This window comes from Bufo gargarizans, chromosome 4 (genome assembly GCF_014858855.1).
Source record: "Bufo gargarizans isolate SCDJY-AF-19 chromosome 4, ASM1485885v1, whole genome shotgun sequence".
Classification (NCBI taxonomy): Eukaryota; Metazoa; Chordata; class Amphibia; order Anura; family Bufonidae; genus Bufo; species Bufo gargarizans.
This window is the reverse complement of record NC_058083.1, coordinates 539,139,336-539,162,668: the sequence shown is the minus strand read 5'-3', so window position 1 is coordinate 539,162,668 and position 23,333 is coordinate 539,139,336. Positions and strand designations below refer to the sequence as shown.

The following is a 23,333-nucleotide window of genomic DNA, read 5'->3' as shown; positions in this document are numbered from 1 at the left end:
GTCGTCATCATTATATTTAGGGTAGTTTATTAATATTCAGTTGCAGTTCACATACATTTAAGAAAATCATGAATTTATTGCAATTTTCTCCAAGTATCTATTCACATATGGACACTTTATTTATGGACAGTAAATTGCATATTCAATGAGACGAAGAGCACTCCACGATTTGCTGCCATAACGTCTACATTAACTGATGTGGGGGATGGGAGTCCTGTATGAGTAAGTCAACCCTATATTTGTAGTCTTCTATATATGTAGACTAAAATACCAAAATGTTCAAGACACACATATCTATGCTATAGTGAGAGACCGGGACCGACATGAGGGGTGTCTGTTGTTGGGAGAAGCGACAAATGCAAGGCAGTCACACAGAGCTGTGTGGAGGATTCTCTGATCTCCAACATGACATCTTCAGGATGGACACATTGACATGGACAGCTGATGTCATATACTGATGAATGGGTATAATCCTTGCTCCAGATAACATACAATACATATGTAGAGAAGATCAGCTATAGTACCCTAAACCTGCAGAGGAAGACTGAAAAGACAACACATGTGGTGAGTCCTCCTGGTATAATCCTCATTCTAGATAACATATACACTACATCTGGAGAAGAGGCCCACTATTATACCCTAAAAACTGCAGAGGAAGACTGGAGAGATACCACATGTGGTGAGTCCTTAGATAACACATACACTACATCTGCAGATGAGACCGGCTTTTATACCCTGAAAACTGCAGAGGAACACTGGAAAGACAACATGTGGTGAGTCCTTAGATAACACATACACTACATCTGCAGAGGAGACCCGCTATTATACCCTGAAAAACCACAGAGGAAGACTGGAAAGACAACACATGCCCAGTCCCCCTAGTATAATCCAGATTTGAGATCCGATTGCAAGCTGCGGTTTTGTGTCAGGTCATCGAAACAGAACAAACCGGATCAGTCACTAAAAACAAACAATGTAAGTCAATGGTGACGGATCCGTATTTTTAGGGTCCTAAAAACTGATCCATCACGCATTGACTTTCAATGTCCAGTATTTAGTAACAAATCCAGTTTGTTCCGTTTTGATTTAACACAACGGCATCCTAATGGACGCAACCTAATGTGTTAAATCAAAACGGATCCATTTGGGTTGGGTTTTGAGATCCTCTGCCATGTGAAAGTGGCCGTATTGGCTGTTTAATGTGTGTGAATAAGCTTATTGCATGTCCCAAACTAACCCGAACCCGGAATAGTTGAAGCTAGTTTTAGGTGGTGTCGGAGTCAGAAGAAACGTACCGACTTCAGTTTAAATATCGGTTCTTGATTGTGTGATTTAACTTTTATAGGAATTAAGAACATTTTGAAATGTTAAATCATGAATATATTTAAATGTTCATCAATCTAAGGCCCCTATTAATCAAGAATAAAATAAGCACAGGGTGTTCTAGGGTGGATGGAAAATCACTTCTCCCCCCCCCCCCCCCTTTATACTCAGTATCCTAATGCTGCTCCAAGGCCTGAAATAGCTGCACATGCTCAGTAGTGAAGACCGGGAAGTACCGGGCATTCCTGCAGTCATCTCAGAGCTGCTAGACAGAACAAGAGGACAGCATTAAAGAAATTGTCCAGGAATAAGTAACTTTTCACAAGTGGCCACAGCCTGCCTCCGCTACACAGACTATCCAGCTTCTCTACCTGAGGGCACATTCATAGACTCCTTACAATTATCAGGTCTATAACAGAATTCTCCAGTTATTATATATTTACTTACAGGGATTTACAAAAATGTTAGGAATTTCAAAATTGTATTCCCATAAATACAGTATCTGCTCTAAGTAGCCAGTGAGAAAAGGCCAGATTTTACCACAGTACGTTCATACTGAATTATTGGCCATTTATGAAGGAGTCGGAGTTGGGATCAGAGATTTGGTTTAACAGCTCCACAGCCCCGATTCTTAACAAAAATGTGGTTTCTTCTCTGTGTGAATTCTCTGATGAGTGTTAGAATGATTTTCTTATAAAACATTGTTTAAAGCATTAACATTGCTGCTCTCCTGTGTGATTTCGCTCATGTCTTACAAGATATGGTTTGTTTGTAAAACATTTCCCACATTGTGAACAGGAATACGGCTTCTCTGTTGAGTGAATTGTCTCGTGTTTAACAAGATATGATTTATTTGTAAAACATTTCCCACATACTGAACATGAATACGGCTTCTCTCCTGTGTGAATTCGCTCATGTATAATAAGATCTGATTTATTTGTAAAGCATTTCCCACATAGTGAACATGAATATGGCTTCTCTCCTGTGTGAATTCTCTCATGTATAATAAGATTTGATTTAATTGTAAAACATTTCCCACATACTGAACATGAATATGGCTTCTCTCCTGTGTGAATTCTCTCATGTTTAATGAGATCTGATTTAACTGTAAAACATTTACCACATACTGAACATGAAGACAGCTTCTCTCCGGTGTGAATTCTCTCATGTCTCACTAGATATGATTTATTTGTAAAACATTTCCCACATTCTAAGCACGAATACGGCTTCTCTCCTGTGTGACCTCTCTCATGTATAACAAGATCTGGTTTATTTGCAAAACACTTACCACATTCTGAACATGAGTACGGCTTCTCTCCTGTGTGACTTCTCTCGTGTTTAAAAAGGTCTGGTTTATTTGCAAAACATTTCCCACATACTGAACATGAATATGGCTTCTCTCCTGTGTGAATTCTCTCATGCTTACTAAGATTTGATTTGTTTGTAAAACATTTCCCACATTCTGAACAAAAATATGGTTTCTCTCCTGTGTGACTTCTCTGATGTGTAATTAAATTTGATTTATTTATGAAACATTTCCCACATTCTGAACATGAATATGGTTTCTCTCCTGTGTGACTTCTCTGATGTGTAAGGAGATTTGATATCACTGTGAAACATTTCCCACATTCTGAACAGGAATACAGCTTCTCTCCTGTGTGAATTCTTACATGACGATTAAGATATGATTTACCTGTAAAGCATTTCCCACATACTGAACATGAAAACGGCTTTTCACCTGTGTGAATTCTCTCATGTGTAAGGAGATTTGATTCTTCTTTGAAACATTTCCCACATTTAGAACATGAAAATGGTTTCTCTCCTATGTGACTTCTCTCATGTCTAACAAGATCTGATTTGCTTAGAAAACATTTCTCACAAAGTGAACATGAATATGGCTTCTTTCCTGTGTGAATTCTTCTGTGTCTACAAAGACCAGAGCTGTAGGCAAACTGCTTTCCACATTCCCCACAATAAAACTCTTTACCTCCTTTCTGCCCAGCACTTGTGATAACAATCTGTGATTGGTCAGGAGAAGGTTCCTCATGATTAGGAGGATTATATGATGGATCTGTACTGTGAGGTCCTGGATGTTCATTACAGGCAATAAAACCTCCTGAAGAGCGCTGCATGATATCTTCATCTTCTACTTTATGATCTAGTGATAACATGAAGGTTCCCTCAGACTTCTTACTTGGATTTCCTGTTAGGATGACAAACAGATTTTGTGATTTGTTGTTCAAACCATAAAGCAGATAAATTTATAATATTCCTATTAGGCTGGAAAACGCTGATGATTGGTGAAGTGCTGCTTGTGGCCATATTATCACTGAAGCCAGGTTATTGGCTGCAGCAGAGCATGTGACCATGTCCATGTGTAGTGCCCTGGAGCAGGGGGTACTTTGACGTTTGGACATTTCCCTGTTTCCCTTTTGCAAAGTTATAAACTTCCTACTTCATTTCACTTAAAAGGGTTAACTTATACGGTTTACTACTGTGTAACCGCATTTTATATGTATGTTGTGATATGTAGATACTGCATTTACATGGCTCTGTGGAAAGGGTTAATGAATACTGACAGATTATTGGGACTTTGAATAAAAAGTTGTTAATTTTCCACAGCTGCCATAGTGTTTAAAAAAGACCATGTTTTGGAGGAAAAAACAGATGTTGTTTACCACCAAAACCAGACAGCCTGACCTTGTGACTGTCTGGTTTATCTCAGTTTTGATGTCTGGAAACTTGTTTTTGTCATTGAGTATCATTGAAGCTGTAATGTAAGTCTGACAGGCGGAAAGTGTTACATTGTATCTGTTTGTGCTGAGCTTCTCCACTCCACCCCTCCAATTAGAAGGTTCCAGTCTAGCTAGAAATAGTATATAAGGAGAGCAGTCAGAGCCCCTAGTGTTCTGCAGTTAGGGACCAGTTCTTGGAGGGAAGACTCTGCCAGATTGCTGAGTGACCAGATGGGGACGCTGAGCCAAAGACCATAGCACACCAACCCTGTGACCAAGAAGCCACAGATCGTGGGCCCTTGACCAGGATGCCAGTCTTCTGAGAGAGGGACAGCTAGCTCAGACCTTTCCTCAACATCAAACCTTTCTTCTGCCACGTAGGAGATGGAGAAGCAGCTCAGTGCACTGCCTGTATTGTTTTGCACCTAAATTAGTAAAGAAGCACCCTGGTTACTGCAGACCCTGACACTCTGGACTTATTTCCCATTGGGGTGCACCACGCCTTACCATCCCTTCCGGAGGGCAGCAACACATGCCGACACCTCAATGGTGTCCGGGGGCCCAGCATAGCGTTGGGGCTACCTCGAACTTGGCCACTGCACATGCTATGCTGGATGTGAACACTACGCAGAGCGGAAAATGGAGGCAGTGCAGAGGAACAGATTGCATGGAGCAGGTAATTATAAATATTGTTTCAGGAGGTAGCTGCGAGCATTTCATAAAATGTCGTTATTCCATAGAACCCCCAATGTCCCTGAACGCATTAAAATAAAAAATGATTGGATACCTCTTTCTCCTGCACCGTCGTCTGCACTGCCGATGGATCCGGTCCTCCTCTTGCTGGTTGTTCACAATCTGCAGTGGTGATGTGCAGGTAAATAACATGTGACAGCTGCAGCCAATCACTGTCCTCAGTGGTCAGGTGCCGAATACCGGCACGTCACCGCTGCAGTCTGTAAACAGAGGGATTGGGACTTGACTGGAAGCACAGAGAATGGAGCTGAAAAGGTGAGCATGATTTTCTTTTTATTTAAAAGTGTGCCTGTAATTAAATGAAAAAAACTTAATATGTAATAGTGAGATAACACTCGGAACAGGAACTTAGCAAGCTAAGGGGAAGGTGCCTTAAAGGGGTTGCATCATCATGATGGACAATGGGGGCATATCGCTAGGATATGCCCCTATTGTCTTATAGGTGCAGGTCCCACCGCTGGGACCCGCACCTATATCAAGAACGGAGCCCCGCAAGTGAAGTAGGGTGCACTGCGCATGCGCAGCCGTCCTCCATTCATTTTCTATGGGACCGGCGAAAATAGCCGAGCGCTGGCTCGGCTATTTCAGTCGGTACCACAAAAATGAATGGGAGCGGGGGCCGCGCATGCGCGGTACACTCCCATTCACTGCTATGGGGAGCTGGCTTGGTGGTGGCCGGACCGGAGTCCTCCAGCCACCACCTTGCGGGCCTCCGTTCTCGATATAGGTGCGGGACCCAGAGATGGGACCTGCACCTATAAGACAATGGGGGCATATCCTTTAAGTACCCCAGGGTTGCCAGCTGGCTGGTGAAGATAAGTGTAAACGCTGGCCCTTTAAGAATTGGAGGCAGTGTACGGGCAGAGGAGGAGAGGCCTTGCTGGTAAGCAGGCCCCAGTCTGCGAGGAGGGATAGAGCGGAGCCGGGCCGGCCGGGCGGACAGAAGGCCCTGGTTACAACCACGCAACCCACACAAGAATGCACTGCGTCCTGCCATTTACAGTAGTGAGCAGAGCAGCACTTCAAGGATGCAGAGCAACATGGAGCGACTTATTTTTAAGCAATTAGCAACTAAATTTTAAGATTCATGAAAAAGTACAGTGCTAAGTAAAAATGCTACAAAGATGATAAAACAAAGGACATAGGAGAGGACAGTTACATAAAAGGGACAAAATAAGGAATTTCCATGGTCCATGGTGGGAGTACGCTGGGACAATGACTCAATCCTACGTTTAGATGTATCTCCAGGCATCTGACACCTTATCAACTCCAGCATGCCATTTTAAAGGGTCTAGCTGGTATCCCTCGGGCCCCCCCCCTTCCTTAGTCATTTGACAGGGGGCTGCTGCATACAATGCCCCTCTTGCCCTTTACCATGCTATGGGAAATCTATCTATCCATCTATCTATCGGTATAATAGCTCATTTCATTACAGTGTGTCCAAGGCTTCTGGGCAGGGTAAGCGGAGCAGTGGTGGCTTCCAGCTAGAACTTATCTCCAGGAGAAATATGAAGTTTCTTCATATGAGCTGAAGCCTGAAGTACAGTAGTTTTAGTCTCTCGACAGATCTGAGCGAAGTTGTTGAAAGTTACTAGAACTCCAGAGGAGATGGTCCAGACACTATGAAAAAAGGAGTCTTAATGGAGGAACACTGCCCAGGGGAGTAATCCTGCCAAATCATCGTGACATGTAGAAGAGAATTTTCACAGGTAGTCAACTGGGATTCTATTAATATGTTTAACTTAACCACTGAAATGCAGGACTTCAAGGTAAACTGTACTCCCAGATCTGACACAATGTGCAAGGGCAATCCATGAAGCCAGAAAACATCTTCTATGAACAACCTAGCCAGTAGCCTGGCAGACAGGAGACCAGGCAGAGGTACAAAGTGTGCATTCTTCGAGAATCATTCAGCCACCACCCAGATTACCGTGCAGCCCAATGAAAAAGGCAGGTCGGTGATAAAGTCCATGGTGATATGCTGCCATGGGACCAGCAGGTTTCTGTTTTGGAGACTTGTTCCTAGCACAGGTAGGACAGACGGCAACAGAGTCCTGAACATCTTCAGAAATAGTATCTTTTACATAATAAAGCATTTTTTTTTTAAATAATGATTTTTTTTAGTGTCTCCATATTCTGAAACAAATCACAGAAAAAAAAAATATAAAACATCCTGCACGATATGATAATGAATGTTGCGGATGTACATGGCTACATTTATACAATCACAGAAAATAATGCACTGTAATAGTAGATGCAAGCATAACATATGGACTAAGCCCTCACGCTATTGATAAAATCAGAGACACTTGGTCAATACATTTTGATCAAAACACATCTAAGCCCACCTACCAAGCGACAAGGTGGTCTCAGTTCAGACGGGTCCTACGCTAAACCTGTATTGACCAAGTGTCTCAGATCTTATCAATAGAGTGCAGACTTAGTCCATATGTTATGCTTGCATCTATTATTACAGTGCATTATTTTCTGTGTCTCCATATTCTGAAAGACGTAGTTTTTTTAAATTGTGGGCAACTGTCTTATGTAGGGGCTAATTTTTTTTCAGTATGAGATGATGGTTTCATTGGTACTATTTTAGGGTGCGTATGACTTTTTGATCGCTTGGTATTACACTTTTTGTGATGTAAGGTGACAAAAAATGGCATTTTGACACTTTTTAATATTTTTTTTATAGTGTCCACCTCAGGGGTTAGATCATGTGGTATTTTTATAGAGCAGGTTGTTACGGACGCAGCAATACCTAATAAGTCTACTTTTTATTTATTTGAAACAAAAAAACATGTTTTAGTGTCTTCATAGTCTGAGAGCCATAGTTATTTTTTGGGGGGGCGACACAGTTTTTATTTTCAAAAAAATTACGGTGTTCATCTGAGAGGTAGGTCATGTGGTATTGTTATAGAGCAGGTTGTTACGGACGCGGCGATACCTAATATGTATACTTTTTTGATTTTATTTTACATTTAACACAATAAAAGCAATTTTGAAACAAAAAAAAAATCATGTATTTTAGTGTCTGCATAGTCTGAGAGCTATAGTTTTGCAATTTTTTAGGCAATTGTCCTAGGTAGGGGCTCATTTTTTGCGGGATGAGGTGACAGATTGGTATTATTTTGGGGGGCATACGCCTTTTTGATTGCTTCCTGTTGCACATTTAGTGATGTAAGGTGACAAAAAAAATTGCTTTTTTAGCACAGTTTTTTTTTTTTTTTTTTACGGTGTTCATCTGAGGGGTTAGGTCATGTGATATTTTTATAGAGCAGGTCGATATGGATGCGGCGATACCTAATATGTCTACTTTTCTTATTTTTAATTACAATCTTTTTATTGAAGTTTTTCTCATTAACATATAAATTATACACATTTTCAGTGGACGCAGCCACATTAATATATCACTTTATGTTTATGCATATGAGTCGACCTCCAAGGTTTTCAAAGGGAACGACCAGTTTTTAGAGCTGTATACATGCTGCCCGAGTCTATGCACCACGACATCCGCAATGGAAGCTGCCAAACATGGCGCACAACCCGGCTAATCACAATAGCTTTCAAAATATATTCGGATGATAATTAGAATAGTGACAAATAAACAAACAAACAAAAAAATAACAATAAAAACTAACAACTACAACTGGCTCTCAGTGTTTGTGTGTTAGCGTATATCTGTGTACGCAATACTGGGCTTTAAGGTTGATACCGCTGATGTTTCTTCCAAGGTTCCCATGTGCTCTCTATTTTCCTCTTATTAATCATCCTACTATTCTCGTATCGACACGTCATATTTAGGGTTCCACATACCTCCTCTGTATTCGGAGGGTTTGCTTGTTTCCAGTGACGAGTGATCACCAACTTAATAGAATGTGACCGATGAGTGCAAATTGGTGAATGTTTATAAAAAGTTATGCCAAGGCCGGTGTTGGTCTCACTTCCCCTGCGCGGATGTCAGATACTAATGTGAAAATCTGCACCATACACCACAGAACATGAATTAGGGTGCCCGTCTGGCCACAATTCCTCCAGCAACACGATGGCGTGTCTAGGTATAATTTACTTAATCTATAGAGCGTAAAATACCAACGAAGCATTGTTTTCACCCCCGACTCAGTGCGCTGCACATTAAATGTGGTAGACAGATATGTCAAAGCTTTGACCCGCTCCTGTAAAGTCTTGGCTTAAGTCATTTTCCCAAGCAATTATTGAGGGTATTTTGATAAATGTGTTCTAATCCCCTAATAGATTATATATCAATCTAGTGGGCTTGGTGGATAATGTGGGTGTCCCGAACATATTAATTAGGTCTAGGTTCAGCTTGTAGTAAAATCTGATTCAGAAAATGCCGTATTCTTAAGTTCGGAATCATAAAAGCTGATCGAATCATTTGGTCAGTATAGTGTGTGCTATTCTGGGTGACTCCTTGTTCCAAATATACGTATTTGAGATATTGTGCTTTATTAAAGAATGTGTTCAGGATCTGAATGGGCAATGAGCGAAATATATAGATCATTTTGGGAAGAGTCATCATTTGAAAGGAGACTGTTCTACCTACCCACGACATCTCCTTTGATGCAAATCCCTTAAGGTCCGCTTCTAGGGTATGTAGTAAGGGTAAGTCGTTTTCCTTGTATAGTAGTGAACATGGGGTCGCGAGTTGAACTCCCAGGTAGGTGATGCTGGAGTCCTGCCAATCCAACTTATACGCAGTCTTAAGGGTTTGGAACTCATCGGTGCTTATTTGGGGCTTGAGACTTGATTTCATTAATCTTATAATATGACAAATTGCCAAAGTGTGAGATAATCTCTATAGCGTTATGTATGGATTGTCTCGGGTGTGTTAGGGTTAATATAATAGTTATTCCTTCTATTGTTGTGGTGTTTCTGATATGCTGCGCCAAAGGCTCCAGGGCAAGAATAAAGATCAATGGGATAAGGGGCATCCCTGACGTGATCCGTTCGTTATATTACATCTTTGGGATATGACTCCATTTGTATGGACTTGAGTAGACAGATTTGTATACAGGCTTGAAATGGAGAGTCTTATTTGGCCTTGGAAACCAACTGCAGCCAACACTGAGAATGCATATGACCACCTGAGCCTTTTCGGCATCTAAAGTTATGGCGAGGAGTTGGATATTCCGCACCTCTGCGTAATTCAAGATATTCAATAGTCTTCTAGTGTTGTCTGCAGCTTGGCGTCCTTTAACAAAGCCTGTTTGATGCACCTTGATGAGTAAGGGCAATATGGGTGCTAGTCGGTTCGCAATCAGTTTGGAGAATATTTTTATTTCTGCTTTAAGCAGAGATATTGGTGTGAAGTTTTGTGGGACATTATCTGGTTTGCTGGGCTTTGGGAGTGTTATTATGAGTGCCGTTTGCATCTCAGTTGGGAAGGGTATTCCTTTGGCCGCTCTTTGATATATGGAGGTTAAATGAGGCAACAGTATTGTAATAAATTGTTTATCATATTCTCAGGTTAGGCCATCTGGACCTGGGGATTTTCCTATCGGCAGAGACTTAATCACTGTCTCTTTCTCTGTGATGGGGTCATTAAGCTTTGCTAATTGGGTATCAGAAAGAGAAGGCAAATTCGCATTTATCAAAAAATCGTGTACCATTGTAGAATAGGAGTCTGGTAATGGGATTTGGTCCTTTAATTTATAAAGTGTTTTGTAGTATATTGTAAATTGGTCCACTATGTCTCTGGGGTCTGTTAGCTTCCCTTGGGTGTGTGGGTGTAATATATGAGGAATTCAAGTTTTGGTTTGCATGGTTTTATTTCCTTGTATATAGTATCTAGCTTTTGTGCGAGATAAGGCTTTCTCATAATTCTCAGCGATTCCTCAGCTTTTCTCTTTCTAATGCTATTTCCGCTGGACGCGCTCTTGTTGGTTGTTGTTTGTTAGTCTGCTCTAAGGATGTCAGATTGGTTAGGACATCCTCTATAGTTTTTTCTCCTGATGGCCTATTTTTATCATTATCCCTCTTATGCATGCTTTATGCGCCTGCCATACAATATATGGATCTGTGACAATCAGTATTGATCTTGAAGTATTCTTCCAAGGCCTCTGTTATTTCTTGGGAGTATTTCTTATGGCTCATTATAACGGTATTATTCCTCCATACCGGAGCTCTTTGTGTTTGGGATTGTTCCCTTATTGACAATGTTATTGGTGCATGGTCCGACCATTGTATGAGGCCTATCGTGGTGGTCGCTGAATGAAATAGTGTGGTGCGATCTACCAAAAACATGTCGATGCGTGAATAGGATGTGTGTGGGGGAGAGAAGCAAGCATAATCCCTTTCTAAGCTATGTTGGGATCTCCACACGTCAAACAATCCCTGTGCGTGCAGCAGTGAGGACATGCCTTTCTCTGTTCTGCGGTTGGTGTCGGTAGTGTCAATTGTCGGGTCTACTACAGAATTAAAATCCCCGCATATAATCCGTTAACCTTTTTTCATAGTATTTACTCTCTTCATTACTGGTCGCAGAAATGCCATCTGGTGCGTGTTGGGAGCATATATGTTTACCAGGGAGTAGATTATATTATTAATACAGCACACCGAGATCATGAATCCCCCCTCCAGGTCTAGTGATTGGGGAATTACAGAAAAGCCAATAAAAACACCTTTTGTTTTCTTAGTGTTGTGTGCGTGCATTATGGTTGGATAAAGGCGATGTTTTATTCGGTGAGCGCTGAAGACATCTGCCTGTGCCGATATCGCCTCCCTCCAAACATGAGCCCTATTCTGAGGGATATTTAATCCCTTAGCATTAAGTGACAGTAATTTAATCTCCATCTAACTCACAGGAATAATACTGCTATTTGTCACATGCACTAGAGAGCCTTTCCATTCGGCATAATGCCGCTTACTGTAACTTGGAGCGAAAAGTTCCATATAGATACCAGAAGTGTCACCGTTCAATGCGCTCCGGCAAAGTGACAGCATAATTAGAGTCATCTTTTGTGTGTCTTGTCTTGAGGGACCGTGTTCCCTGCGCAGATGTGGATGGGTAGTGCATCCCTTTTCCTTCTATGGTTCCATGTAGATCTTCCATTCTTGAAGAAGTTTCTTCCCCTCCTCATAGGACTTTACTACATGTGTTGTCCCTTCTGCAGATATGAGTATTTTCAATGGGTAGCCCCATCTGTAGGCAATATTATGGTTGTGTAATGCTGCGGTAATGGGGATCATAGAGTGTAGCTGCAGATAGGTCGATAAATAGTTTCACCGAATGGAAAGGATGTGGTAGATGCTTTCGTGCTGCCGCCATTAAGACTTCTTTAATATGAATAAAATGGACTCTTGCCAGCGTGTCTCGGGGGACTTCCTTGTCTAGGAATTGCAGTTTCGTCATTCTGTGCGCTCTGTTGATTATCATATCGTGCGGTGTAATCTTTAGTACAAGAGTTGTAAACAACTTATGGAGATAAGGTTGCAGCTCGTTATTAGGCACCGATTCAGGTTCGCCTCGGAACTTCATGTTGTTACGGCGCGATCGGTCCTCCATGTCTGCTATTTTGGCTTTTAACATTTCCACTTTGTCCGCCATATCGTTATGTGCGTACACTTCCATTTTGCATTCTATATGCTCTACCCTGTCTTCTAGGCCTTGTATGGAGGCTGACAGTGGAGCCAGAAGTTGTGCCATATTAGTCTGCAAGGATGTTTTCTAAGCTACTAGCATTTGTTTAAGGGGATCTTCTGATGCTGGTTTGTCTGTTGTAGGAAAGTCCAAAAATGGTTCTGATATTTGAGATGTATATTTATAGGAACAGCAGCTTGGGTCTTGTCTCCCATTCTCAGCCTCCGGCTCTGCGGGCTGAATGTGTCACGGCGGACAGGATCTCAGATACACCGATAAACCAAGCAACAAGTTTCTAGGCGAGAAGCTGTGGTAAGGTCACCTCCTAGCAAATCCCTAACAGCTCTCCCTATACTGCTAAGCCCACATTCAGACCCTTAAGATGGGAATAATGTGTCCTCGTGCCTGGGCTGCAAATACCCTAGAATCCCTGAGATGGTGAAAGGGGAATAGGCAGCCTGCTCCCTCAGAACCTGGAGGGGACAGACGTCACACAAAACAGCCTAGACAGCAAACCACAAAAAAACAGAAACCAAACTTATCTTATCTGAGCCGGAACAGACAATCCTTCTCTCCTTGCTTCCAAAGCCAGACTGAATTCTATAACCCGCACGGAACACTGGGATTGAGTGCAATTTAAACCAATGACCCCACCCAGTGCACCTGAAGGGAGGCGGATCTAACACGACTCCAAAACAAAACAAAAAACTAAACACGTGCTGCTAATCTGGCCGACCTCCGCACATAGTCAGAGCAGGGCATGACAGTACCCCCCCCTCTTCTACGGGTGACCTCCGGACACCCCGGACCAACCTTATCCTGGTGGGATCTGTGAAAAGCCCTCACCAGTCGGCTGGCACTGACATCCAGCGCCGGAACCCACATCCTCTCCTCAGGGCCGTATCCCCTCCAGTGTACCAGGTACTGAAGGGAACCCCGAAGAACTCTAGAGTCGAGAACCCTGGAGATCTCGAACTCTAAATTTCTATCGACCAGAACAGGAGGAGGAGGGGGCAATGGCGATGGTTCCACTGGTTTCACGTATTTATTCAGTAAAGACCTGTCATGGATCCTCCAAGTCTGCGGAAGATCCAGCCGAAACTCTACTGGATTGATCACCGCAGATATTTTGTACGGACCAATAAATCTTGGACCCAGTTTCCAAGATCGCACTCTCAGTTTAATATTTTTAGTAAACAACCACACCAGATCACCCACACACAGGTCCGGACCAGTCACACGTCTCTTGTCAGCCATTCGCCTATATCTCTTCTCCAAATTCACTTGGATCCTCCGCCAGATAGAATACAAGGCAGAGGAAAATCTCTCCTCCTCTGGCATCCCAGAGGAACTAGTCCCAGAAAAGGTACCAAACTGAGGATGAAAACCGTATGCGCCAAAAAATGGTGACTTACCCGTGGACTCCTGCGTACGGTTATTCAAAGCAAATTCTGCTAGGGACAAGAATGAGGACCAGTCCTCCTGATTCTCAGCCACAAAGCACCTCAAGTAGGTCTCCAGGTTTTGATTAGTACGCTCTGTCTGTCCATTCGACTGCAGATGAAAAGCCGAAGAGAACGAAAGTTGAATGCCAAGCCGAGAGCAGAACGCCCTCCAAAACCTGGAGACAAACTGCGTGCCCCTATCAGAGACCACATCCAAAGGAATGCCATGCAATTTCACAATATTATCAACAAAAATCTGCGCAAGAGTCTTGGCATTAGGCAGACTAGTTAATGATATAAACCATTTTACTAAAACGGTCAACTGCCACTAAAATTACTGTTCTCCTGGAGGAACTTGGCAGATTCGTAATAAAGTCCATAGACAAGTGCGTCCAAGGACGAGACGGAATAGACAAAGGAAGAAGTGAACCAGCGGGTCGAGTATGAGCAACCTTTGACCGAGCACAGGTTTCACAAGCTGCAACGTAATCCTCAATGCTCTTACGTAACCCTGGCCACCAGAACCTCCGGGACACCAGGTCACAGGTGGACTTACCCCCAGGATGTCCAGCAAGGGCAGTATCGTGAAGTTCCTTGAATACCTTGTATCGCAGACCTTCAGGAACAAACAACCTCCCTGGGGGACAAGAACCAGGAGCCCCCTCCTGGGCTCCCAACACCTCCATCTCCAATTCGGGGTACGGAGCGGAGACCACCACCCCATCAGCCAAAATCGGAGCAGGATCCTCTGAATCACCTCCCCCAGGAAAGCTGCGAGACAAGGCATCTGCCTTGAGGTTCTTAAAGGGAACCTGTCACCAGGATTTTGTGTATAGAGCTGAGGACATGGGTTGCTAGATGGCGGCTAGCACATCCACAATACCCAGTCCCCATAGCTCTGTGTGCTTTTATTGTGTAAAAAAAACGATTTGATACATATGCAAATTAACCTGAGATGAGTCCTGTCCCTGACTCATCTCACGTACAGGACTCATCTCAGGTTAATTTGCATATGTATCAAATCCATTTTTTTACACAATAAAAGCACACAGAGCTAAGGGGACTGGGTATTGCGGATGTGCTAGCGGCCATCTAGCAATCCATGTCCTCAGCTCTATACACAAAATCCCGGTGACAGGTTCCCTTTAACCCCCGGGCGAAAGGTAACCACAAAATTGAACCTGGTAAAAAACAGTGACCATCTGGCCTGTCTAGGGTTCAGACGCTTGGCAGATTGCAGGTAAGCCAAATTCTTATGATCTGTATATACTGTAACGGGGTGAGACGCCCCCTCCAACCAGTGACGCCATTCCTCAAAGGCCAACTTGATGGCCAGGAACTCTACTACATCATAATTCTTCTCGGCGACCGAGAGCTTCTTGGAGAAAAAAAGCACACGGGACCCATTTGCCAGGAGATGAACCCTGCGACAGCACCGCTCCAACCCCCACTTCTGATGCATCAACCTCCACCACGAATGGCTGAGACACATCGGGCTGCACCAGAATGGGAGCAGACGCAAAACACTCCTTAATAGCCGAAAAGGCCTGCAATGCCTCATCCGACCAGACAGAGACGTCGGCGCCCTTCTTAGTCATATCCGTGAGAGGTCTTACAATGGTAGAATAGTTCAAAATAAATTTTCTATAATAATTAGTAAACCCCAAAAACCGCATCAAAGCTTTCCGATTCTCCAGTCGGTCCCATTTCAGAACCGCCCGGACCTTTTCGGGGTCCATACGAAAACCAGAGTCAGAAAGCAGATATCCCAAAAACGGAAGCTCCTGCACCGAAAACACACATTTCTCCAATTTGGCATATAATTTATTCTCCCAAAGGATCGTCAAAACCTGTCTCACATGATCCTGATGGGTCATCAGATCAGGAGAGTAAATTAAAATGTCATCCAAGTAAACCACCACGAACCTCCCCACCAAATGATGGGAAAATGTCATTGACGAATCGCTGAAACACCGCTGGCGCGTTCGTCAACCCAAAAGGCATCACCAGATTCTCAAAATGACCCTTGTGCGTATTGAAGGCCGTTTTCCACTCATCCCCTTCCTTGATTCTGATCAGATTGTAGGCCCCTCTCAAATCCAACTTGGAGAACACCTTGACTCCAACAATCTGATCAAAAAGGTCGGAGATCAAAGGAAGGGGATATGGATCCCGGACCGTAATACCGTTCAATTCCCGGAAATCCAAACAAGGTCTCAGCGATCCATCCTTCTTTTTTTACAAAGAACAAACCTACTGCCACCGGAGACTTAAATGGCCTAACATGACCTTTTGCCAAACTCTCGGCGATATACTTTCGCATGACCTCTCTTTCGGGTTGAGAAAGGTTGTAAAGCCGAGACATTGGCAACTTAGCCCCTGGGATGAGATTAACTGAAGAATCATAGTCACGATGAGGGAGCAATTCCTGAGCCCCACCCTCCGAAAAGATATCTGCAAAATCTGAGAGAAAATGAGGTAAAGCCGTAGTGGACACACCAGAGATAGATGTGCCCAGACAATTATCCGAACAAAACTCACTCCAACCAATGATCTGTCTCGCTTGCCAATCTATAATTGGGTTATGTTTAGTCAACCATGGCAACCCCAAAACTATAGGAGCTGGCAAGTCCTTCATGACAAAACAAGACATAATCTCAGCATGTGACTCACCCACCCTTAAGTGAATACCATGAGCAATATGAGTGAGACTTCTTTGAGAAAGAGGGAAAGAATCAATTGCAAAAACTGGAATCTCTCTTTCTAAAGTGCAAGTACTTAGTCCTAGATTTTGAAGAAAAAGAAAGTCAATAAGGTTTACCCCAGCACCACAGTCAAGGAATACTTCAACAAAAAAAATCTCTTGAGTCTAGCGCCACCATAGCTGGAAGGAGAAAACGGGTATTACAGGGAGCTTGCATACCTGCCTGCTCCACCACACCATTCACACTACCAAGAGTCAGAAAAGTTTTTTTTTCTTTTTCTCATCAACATGCGGTTTAACAAAAGGACAAGCAAAAATAAAATGACCACTTTTCCCACAGTAGTAACATAGTTTATGTAATTTCCTGAAGTCTCTACTATCAGAACGGAAAGAAACCTGACCCAGCTTCATGGGTTCCTCCCCTACCCCAGAGTTACCTGTAACATCACCCTGGGAAGCAGTAGAGACGAAACCACTCACAGAAGGGATCCCTTGCGCGGAGGGAGCCCTACACCTCTCTCTAATACGTCTATCTAACCGTACTGCTAAAGACATTGCATTCTCCATCTTTCAATCTCTCAGATAACCCGACAAAACTGACTACGTAACGCAGGATCATTCCACTCTGACTCGGTAGCCCATCTCCTAAACTCAACACAGTAAGCCTCTGCAGTATGTTCACCCTGTAATAAATTACGTAATTTCGATTCCGCCATCGAGACCCGATCTGGGTCATCGTAGATTAATCCCAGGGCCTTAAAAAAATTCTTCCACCGACCGGAGGGCCCGAGAACCGGGCGGCAGAGAAAAGGCCCAGGATTGCGCGTCCCCTTTAAGCAGAGAAATGATTATACCTATCCTCTGACTTACATCACCTGACGACGATGGACGCAGTCGAAAATTGCATGACAATTTGCATGACTCTCTAAAACGGATAAAGTCATCCGTACCCCCTGCAAATCTATCAGGAAGAGCCACTTTAGGCTCCCCACAAATTTGACCTGCACCTGATGCCAGAGCATTCTGACACAGAGTGACCGAATTACGCAGATCCGCAACCTCTAGGGATAATCCCTGCATGCGGTAAACCAGCGCATCAATTGACGCCATCACAAAACCGCTGAGCAATGACAGTCAAAGTATTGGCAGGTTATAATGTCTCGGCGGACAGGATCTCAGATACCCTGATAAACCAAGCAACAAGTTTCTAGGCGAGAAGCTGTGGTAAGGTCACCTCCTAGCAAATCCCTAACAGCTCTCCCTATACTGCTAAGCCCACATTCAGACCCTTAAGATGGGAATAATGTGTCCTTGTGCCTGGGCTGAAAATACCCTAGAATCCCTGAGATGGTGAAAGGGGAATAGGGCAGCCTGCTCCCTCAGAACCTGGAGGGGACAGACGTCACACAAAACAGCCTAGACAGCAAACCACAAAAAACAGAAACCAAACTTATCTTATCTGAGCCAGAACAGACAATCCTTCTCTCCTTGCTTCCAAAGCCAGACTGAATTCTATAACCCGCAAGGAACACTGGGATTGAGTGCAATTTAAACCAATGACCCCACACAGTGCACCTGAAGGGAGGCGGATCTAACACGACTCCAAAACAAAACACTAAACATGTGCTGCTAATCTGGCCGACCTCCGCACATAGTCAGAGCAGGGCATGACAGTATGAGGGTGCGTGGTTGTTTCTTCCCACTTGTTCTCCTTGTTGCCCTCTCTGTGTCTCTTCTTGTAGAGACCTGATGTCTTCTGGTGTTGAAGGCAGTGAGGGTTCGGATTGCTTCTGTGAAAGGAGACTGGAGACTCTGCACCGCTGAGGAGCGTCTTTGTGAGCCTCGGTGAGAGGTCATATCATGCGTATCAGTGTTATCTCTTCCCCGGTCCTTTTCAAAGTATTGCTCTCGTTTATTTCCGAGCTTGGGGAGGACTCTTTTTGTCTTTCCCATCATCATTTTCCCCTTTATATTATAAAAAAGTATTCTGCGAGAAAGGATATTTTGCTGTGCTTTTGTTGCTATATGTGCCTTCCATTATATGGCCATAACCCCCGGCTGTTCAGCCACACTCCTCTGGGTCACTGGCCCTTTAAATATCCAGTGATGTGAATAGGAGGTCTACGGGCTGATAGCATAGGCTGGAGCCTTCAAGAGTTTTTCTCCCAGAGGTTTGTATGGTGGAGGGAGAGTATCCGTGAGAGAACTCTGTGCAGGAAGTATGGCCGTTCTGTTTCATTAGCGTTGTTATCTGGTGTGCACTGGGGCCTCCGATGCTGTAACCACTGAGCGTTATTACAGTGGTGGGGGTGATGGTTGCGACCGGATTCGATCTTCTGCACTTCGTGCGCTCTAGTCTCCCCTTAGCTGTCTGCCTATGCAGTATGTCGGCGGCTGTGGGCGCCTACCACGCCGTCTGGGCCCCCTCACCTCGCTTCCACTCGTGGCCCACCTCTAAGCTCCCGTTTCGGCTTTCTCCACCGACGGATTCCCCAGATCGGGACAGGTCCTAGCTCCAGAGGATGTATTTCCGGGTCAAGGATGTTCGGGCTTTGACGAACCTGCAGGATACCGCCGGCAATTGAGGTTTGGGCTTCGGTCAGGTAGTAGGCCGCGACCTTGATTTATGTCGGAAACAAATTTTTTTTTTTTCACTTTATTATTTGTCCCACTCTGGGACTTCAACATTACAGGGTCTGATCCCTGTTTCAATGCATCACAATACTGTATTGTGCTGTACTGAACTGTTAGTGTCTTACACTGTAAGAAGCTAAGAGTTGCCTAGGAGACCCAGCCTCCGTACCTGGAATGGCATGAGGCTGCCATGGCAACCATCGAGTCTCTACCACAGCAGCGCGGGGACTCGATGAAGGAGCGCAAATCTCCTATATGTCGCGGTCAGTGCTGACTGCAGCATATGAGGGGTTAATCCACCGGCATGTTACTGACAGCCGGATCTCTGCCGCTGATCGAGGCACCGCACACGGGTGGAGAATCCTGGGCCCTTAATGTGTTAAGCCCATCATCGTATATTCGTATCCGCACACAGCTCTGCTGGGCAGCCATCAAACTCTTCTCCACTACAGCGTCACACATCCACAAACCACTACTCAAAGCCACCCCCGTTCACTGAATGATGTATGGCTGCAATACTGCTGTCAGCTACACATCCCCCTCTGTGTGATATCCCTGAAACGTTACAGACACCCAGCTTTCCTGAGACACATTTCAGCAAAGGGCAGAGAGGACGAAGAGGCTGGAGGGGATGGGGCCATGAAATAATCTTCAGTGGTCAGTGGCCTAAAAAAGCGCGTGCTGCGTGAAACGACCTTGCCATTTTGTACACTGTGTGTGAACTGTCTTTCCCCGAGCCTTGGAGAAAATAAAGGACTTTGATTATTGTACAGCGCAGAGAGCCGCCTATATATATACACAGTACAGACCAAAAGTTTGGACACACCTTCTCATTCAAAGAGTTTTCTTTATTTCCATGACTATGACAATTGTAGATTCGCACTGAAGGCATCAAAACTATGAATTATCACATGTGGAATTATATACATAACAAACAAGTGTGAAACAACTGAAAATATGTCATATTCTAGGTTCTTCACAGTAGCCACCTTTTGCTTTGATTACTGCTTTGCACACTCTTGGCATTCTCTTGATGAGCTTCAGGAGGTAGTCACCTGAAATGGTCTTCACTTCACAGGTGTGCCCTGTCAGGTGTAATAAGTGGGATTTCTTGCCTTATAAATGGGGTTGGGACCATCAGTTGCGTTGTGGAGAAGTCAGGTGGGTACACAGCTGATAGTCCTACTGAATAGACTGTTAGAATTTGTATTATGGCAAGAAAAAAGCAGCTAAGTAAAGAAAAACAAGTGGCCATCATTACTGTAAGAAATGAAGGTCAGTCAGTCCGAAAAATTGGGAAAACTTTGAAAGTGTCCCCAAGTGCAGTCACAAAAACCATCAAGCGCTACAAAGAAACTGGCTCACATGCGGACCGCCCCAGGAAAGGAAGACCAAGAGTCACCTCTGCTGTGGAGGAGAAGTCCATCCGAGTCACCAGCCTCAGAAATCGCAGGTTAACAGCAGCTCAGATTAGAGACCAGGTCAATGCCACCCAGAGTTCTAGCAGCAGACACATCTCTAGAACAACTGTTAGGAGGAGACTGTGTGAATCAGGCCTTCATGGTAGAAGATCTGCTAGGAAACCACTGCTAAGGACAGGCAACAAGCAGGAGAGACTTGTTTGGGCTAAAGAACACAAGGAATGGACATTAGACCAGTGGAAATCTGTGCTTTGGTCTGATGAGTCCAAATTTGAGATCTTTGGTTCCAACCACCGTGTCTTTGTGCGACGCAGAAAAGGTGAACGGATGGACTCTACATGCCTGGTTCCCCCCGTGAAGCATGGAGGAGGAGGCGTGATGGTGTGGGGGTGCTTTGCTGGTGACACTGTTGGGGATTTATTCAGAATTGAAGGCATACTGAACCAGCATGGCTACCACAGCATCTTGCAGCGGCATGCTATTCCATCCGGTTTGCGTTTAGTTGGACCATCATTTATTTTTCAACAGGACAATGACCCCAAACACACCTCCAGGCTGTGTAAGGGCTATTTGACCATGAAGGAGAGTGATGGGGTGCTGCGCCAGATGACCTGGCCTCCACAGTCACCGGACCTGAACCCAATCGAGATGGTTTGGGGTGAGCTGGACCACAGAGTGAAGGCAAAAGGGCCGACAAGTGCTAAGCATCTCTGGGAACTCCTCCAAGACTGTTGGAAGACCATTTCAGGTGACTACCTCTTGAAGCTCATCAAGAGAATGCCAAGAGTGTGCAAAGCAGTAATCAAAGCAAAAGGTGGCTACTTTGAAGAACCTAGAATATGACATATTTTCAGTTGTTTCACACTTTTTTGTTATGTATATAATTCCACATGTGATAATTCATAGTTTTGATGCCTTCAGTGTGAATCTACAATTGTCATTGTCATGAAAATAAAGAAAACTCTTTGAATGAGAAGGTGTGTCCAAACTTTTGGTCTGTACTGTATACATATTACTACATTTATTATAACTGCAGCTCTAAGGTGGAGCCTCACCTGAAGAAACCTCCCAATTCCCTTCCTCCATTCATGATTCCATACCTGTGGTCACATGGACTGGAATGTCCTCCTCCACCTCACTCTTACACGGGGGATCGCCCATCATCCGCTCTTCTTCATCCTCCACTTTAATATCAGTCAGATCTTCCCCCTGATTTGTCATCTGTAACAATTCAGGACAATACAGCAGACAGGTGGGAAATCTAACAGATCCACATAAGAGACCCCCACCATCTATGACCCCTCTATGACTGCAGGACCCCCCTATATAGATGTGTATAGGGCTCAGCTCCATCTACCTGATGGTTCTCTGGGAGCTTCTCCTCTGGACAGTCCTGGGAATACAGAGGACGGGGACATCTCTCGGGGGGATTTCCTTCTATGAGTCCATCTATAGGAAACACACAGGGACAGGAGAAATTATTACATGAGATGATGAGATGATGGGAGTAGTATCCAGGTGACCCATGACAGCCCCCTCCTTACCCTGCTGATCGCCCCATAAATCCGTCTCCTCTTCTTCTTCATCTTTAACCTCGACCTTAATATCCATCAGATTTTCATCCTAAAGAAGAGAAATGTGAAATGGTCTTTGGTTCAGTCTCTTTCTGGTCAGATTCTGGGGAGACTTCAGCTCCATCTACCTGATGGTTCTCGGGGAGCTTCTCCTCTGGACAGTCCTGGGAATACAGAGGACGGGGACATCTCTCGGGGGGACTTCTCCTCCTGGAGTCAGAACCTATAGGAGATAACACACAGACTGAATACAATGCCCTCTAAACGTCCGGCAGCAGTTTATGAGCCACAGATTCAAATGATATTTTACAGTTTCCGGATGAATTTCTGACGCTTCAGTTTTCTGCTTATAATGGAAAAGAAACAGAAAAATCCCTGGAAAGTGTGACCCCCATAGAGGGACGAGAGCACCCCCATGTATCAGGACTGAACCCCTATAGAGGGAGGAGAGCGCCCCGGATATCAGGGCTGAACCCCCATAGAGGGACGAGAGCGCCCCCCAATATCAGGACTGAACCCCTATAGAGGGACGAGAGCGCCCCCGATATCAGGGCCGAACCCCCATAGAGGGATGAGAGCTCCCCCCGATATCAGGGCTGAACCCCCATAGAGGGACGAGAGCACCCCCGATATCAGGGCTGAACCCCCATAGAGGGAGGAGAGCACCCCCCGATATCAGGACTGAACCCCCATAGAGGGATAAGAGCTCCCCCCTGATATCAGGACTGAACCCCCATAGAGGGATAAGAGCGCCCCCCGATATCAGGGCTGAACCCCCATAGAGGGAGGAGAGCACCCCCCAATATCAGGGCTGAACCTCCATAGAGGGATGAGAGCTCCCCCCGATATCAGGGCTGAACCCCCATAGAGGGATGAGAACGCCCCCCGATATCAGGGCTGAACCCCCATAGAGAGAGGAGAGCTCCCCCCGATATCAGGGCTGAACCCCCATAGAGGGATGAGAGCGCCCCCCGATATCAGGGCTGAACCCCCATAGAGGGATGAGAGCTCCCCCCTCCGCAGCTCTCATCTGGAGGACACATCCCCTCCGCAGCTCTTACAGGCTCAGCAACGCCCGGGAGCTGACCGACAGGCTCAGCAACGCCCGGGAGCTGACCGACAGGCTCAGCAACGCCCGGGAGCT

General features: G+C 44.7%; 1 protein-coding gene across 1 annotated transcript; it reads right to left on the bottom strand.

Moving 5' to 3' along the window:
• Nucleotides 1-16: 16 nt before the first annotated feature.
• On the bottom strand, nucleotides 17-21,773 carry LOC122934935 (zinc finger protein OZF-like). Its single transcript, XM_044290612.1, has 2 exons — nucleotides 21,716-21,773; nucleotides 17-3,526 (listed from the first exon to the last, which is right to left on the bottom strand). Exon 2 carries the CDS (start codon nucleotides 3,492-3,494, stop codon nucleotides 2,037-2,039), a length of 1,458 nt encoding a protein of 485 aa, XP_044146547.1. The 5' UTR covers nucleotides 3,495-3,526; nucleotides 21,716-21,773; the 3' UTR covers nucleotides 17-2,036.
• Between the last annotated feature and the right edge of the window lie 1,560 nt (nucleotides 21,774-23,333).